Source organism: Benincasa hispida, chromosome 9 (genome assembly GCF_009727055.1).
Source record: "Benincasa hispida cultivar B227 chromosome 9, ASM972705v1, whole genome shotgun sequence".
In the NCBI taxonomy this organism is placed as follows: Eukaryota; Viridiplantae; Streptophyta; class Magnoliopsida; order Cucurbitales; family Cucurbitaceae; genus Benincasa; species Benincasa hispida.
This window is the reverse complement of record NC_052357.1, coordinates 84,392,519-84,394,638: the sequence shown is the minus strand read 5'-3', so window position 1 is coordinate 84,394,638 and position 2,120 is coordinate 84,392,519. Positions and strand designations below refer to the sequence as shown.

General features: G+C 40.8%; 1 protein-coding gene across 1 annotated transcript; it reads right to left on the bottom strand.

The window, feature by feature from the left end:
• Positions 1-246: 246 nt before the first annotated feature.
• LOC120086341 (uncharacterized acetyltransferase At3g50280-like) lies at positions 247-1,884 on the bottom strand. Its single transcript, XM_039042951.1, has one exon. The coding sequence runs from the start codon at positions 1,774-1,776 to the stop codon at positions 424-426; it is 1,353 nt and encodes a 450-aa protein (XP_038898879.1). The 5' UTR covers positions 1,777-1,884; the 3' UTR covers positions 247-423.
• Positions 1,885-2,120: the final 236 nt, after the last annotated feature.

The window sequence follows — 2,120 nt, the reverse complement described above, 5'->3', positions numbered from 1 at the left end:
TTGAGATTGATTTTTTAAATGCTTAAATAATATTTTAAAATATTAAAAATTTTCTTTTTAAAGACTTAGAACATCATTCCAAAAAAGCATGAGCCATAGCAGTCATAAAAAACATCACTAGCGAAATGCTTCTACATCAAAGAAAATAAAGAGTGAAGGAAGAATTATGGAGACGGCATAGAATTAGGGTTGCGGTCATACTAAACTGAGGTTGTATAACAACCTTAATAGTAGCTAACATAGGAATGCTAAATGGCTCCATAGACTCATCCATTTAAAAAATAAACATAGAGTAAATAACATAAAATTAAATACCATAACACTATACTCAATTCTCGTTTAACATTTATTAGAAGCAGAATCAAACCATTATCTTGAACCACACACAAGTTGTTGGTTATTTTGTCTGGAGAGAATTATAATTCAAGTGGAGGAAGAGACAACGTTCATAAACTCAAAATCAGACTCGAGATTCGCCATATTTTGTGGGAGCAGACAAATCTCTAAGTCTACACTTCCTCCTCCCTCATGTCCAGGATACGAAGAAACCTTGCCGTCGAATTTATTGGCATATCCGCTCCGCAATGCCACTGCTTTTCCCATTCCAAACTCATTCCCATACTTGTTGAACCTTGGCGAGCTCCCTATCATCACACTATTCGGATCAAATAATCGACTGGTCTGAACGGTATAAGGAGATTGCAACCATTGCTCAACTGACTCGCTGAATTTTTTGCTCGGGTTGTTCACCACAGCATCGTGCAACTTCCACGCTGCCCAACCAAGGTCTTTACCAACCAATTCCCCTGCTTCTGCATCCGCTTTCAGTGCTGTAACCACGTTGCCGAAGTAATTTCCAGACAAGGATGGTTCTAATTTTGCTCTGTTATTCGCCGCCAACATACAAATTGTGCGTTGTTCCTCTGGTATTCGACGAGCTCGTGTTATGGATTGCCATACAAGTGCAGATAAGGATTGGAAGGAGGAGATTGTTCCTTTGGTGCCGTACTCTGCATTAGCTTTTGCTTTCAATTTCGCAATTGATTCTGCTGAAAAGTAGAATACTCTCTCTCGAAGTTGAGGCGCTTCGTATCTGCTGATAAATTGGTCGGGATGGGTAAAAGGGAGATCGATGATTGGACCATACCCATCGGGAAACCACCGCTCGAGAACAGGGGGACGTGAAATCGAAGTGTGGTTTGAAGGTGACTGAAAAATATCAGACCATGTGTTGAAGAAATTCCAGTAAGAGGTTCCGTCGCCAATGGCATGGTTGAAGGAACAGCCGATGAAGACTCCGTCGAGTAATTCCGTTACTTGAACGGACAGCAAAGGCATGGAATGGCCATCGTAGTTGACAGCTTTGTGGTGGTCAAAGAAAGAGTGGACCACTGAAGGCACGTCAACAGGGGACAGAACATCAGAAATAGTGATGTCGATGGCGGCGTGGATGAACTTGGCTCCGGGGCTGTTAACGCAGTCGACGTAAATGGAGATTGAAGGTTGAAGATGATGATGGTGGTTTGTGATGGTAGATAGGCGGCCGGAAAGTGGGTAGAAATGAACCAGAGCGGCGGAGAGGGAGTTTTTGAGGCGTTGAAGAAAATTGGGGATAGAAGTTTGGGGAGGTTTGTGAAAGAGGAGGCCCTTCTGGATATAGTGAGTGGAAAGCATGGGAAGATCCAAAGGGCTCAAATGATAGGACTGCTTTGATTCTTGGGGAAGCCATTCTAATTCTGGTTTCACGAAGCACTCCGAGACCTGCCGTAGCTCCATTTCTTCAATGGCCACTTCTCTATATTTTGGGTGGAGGCACGGGTTTCAAAAACTCGGCGGTGGTCATGAAAAATAGGAAGAAAATATATTTTTTTTGTCCTTAAAAACAAATGTTTGATAAATGGTTATAACTTATTCGGTATTTGTTACCAGGTTTGTTAAGCCCATAAAATAACCTGTGAGTTTTTCACATTTTTTTACTCACTCAAAACTAACTCTAAAAATTAGTAATATTTTCATTTTCTTCTCTCTTCTCTCATCTTCGTCATTTGGATTCTACCCAGATCTGTTTATTTATTTATTTATTTTATCGTTAAACCTTTGAAACGTCACTTTACAAAAAT

Bases quoted from the DNA above. Each gene is read 5' to 3' on its own strand.
- LOC120086341 (XM_039042951.1), bottom strand. From the start codon at position 1,776: ATGGAGCTACGGCAGGTCTCGGAGTGCTTCGTGAAACCAGAATTAGAA.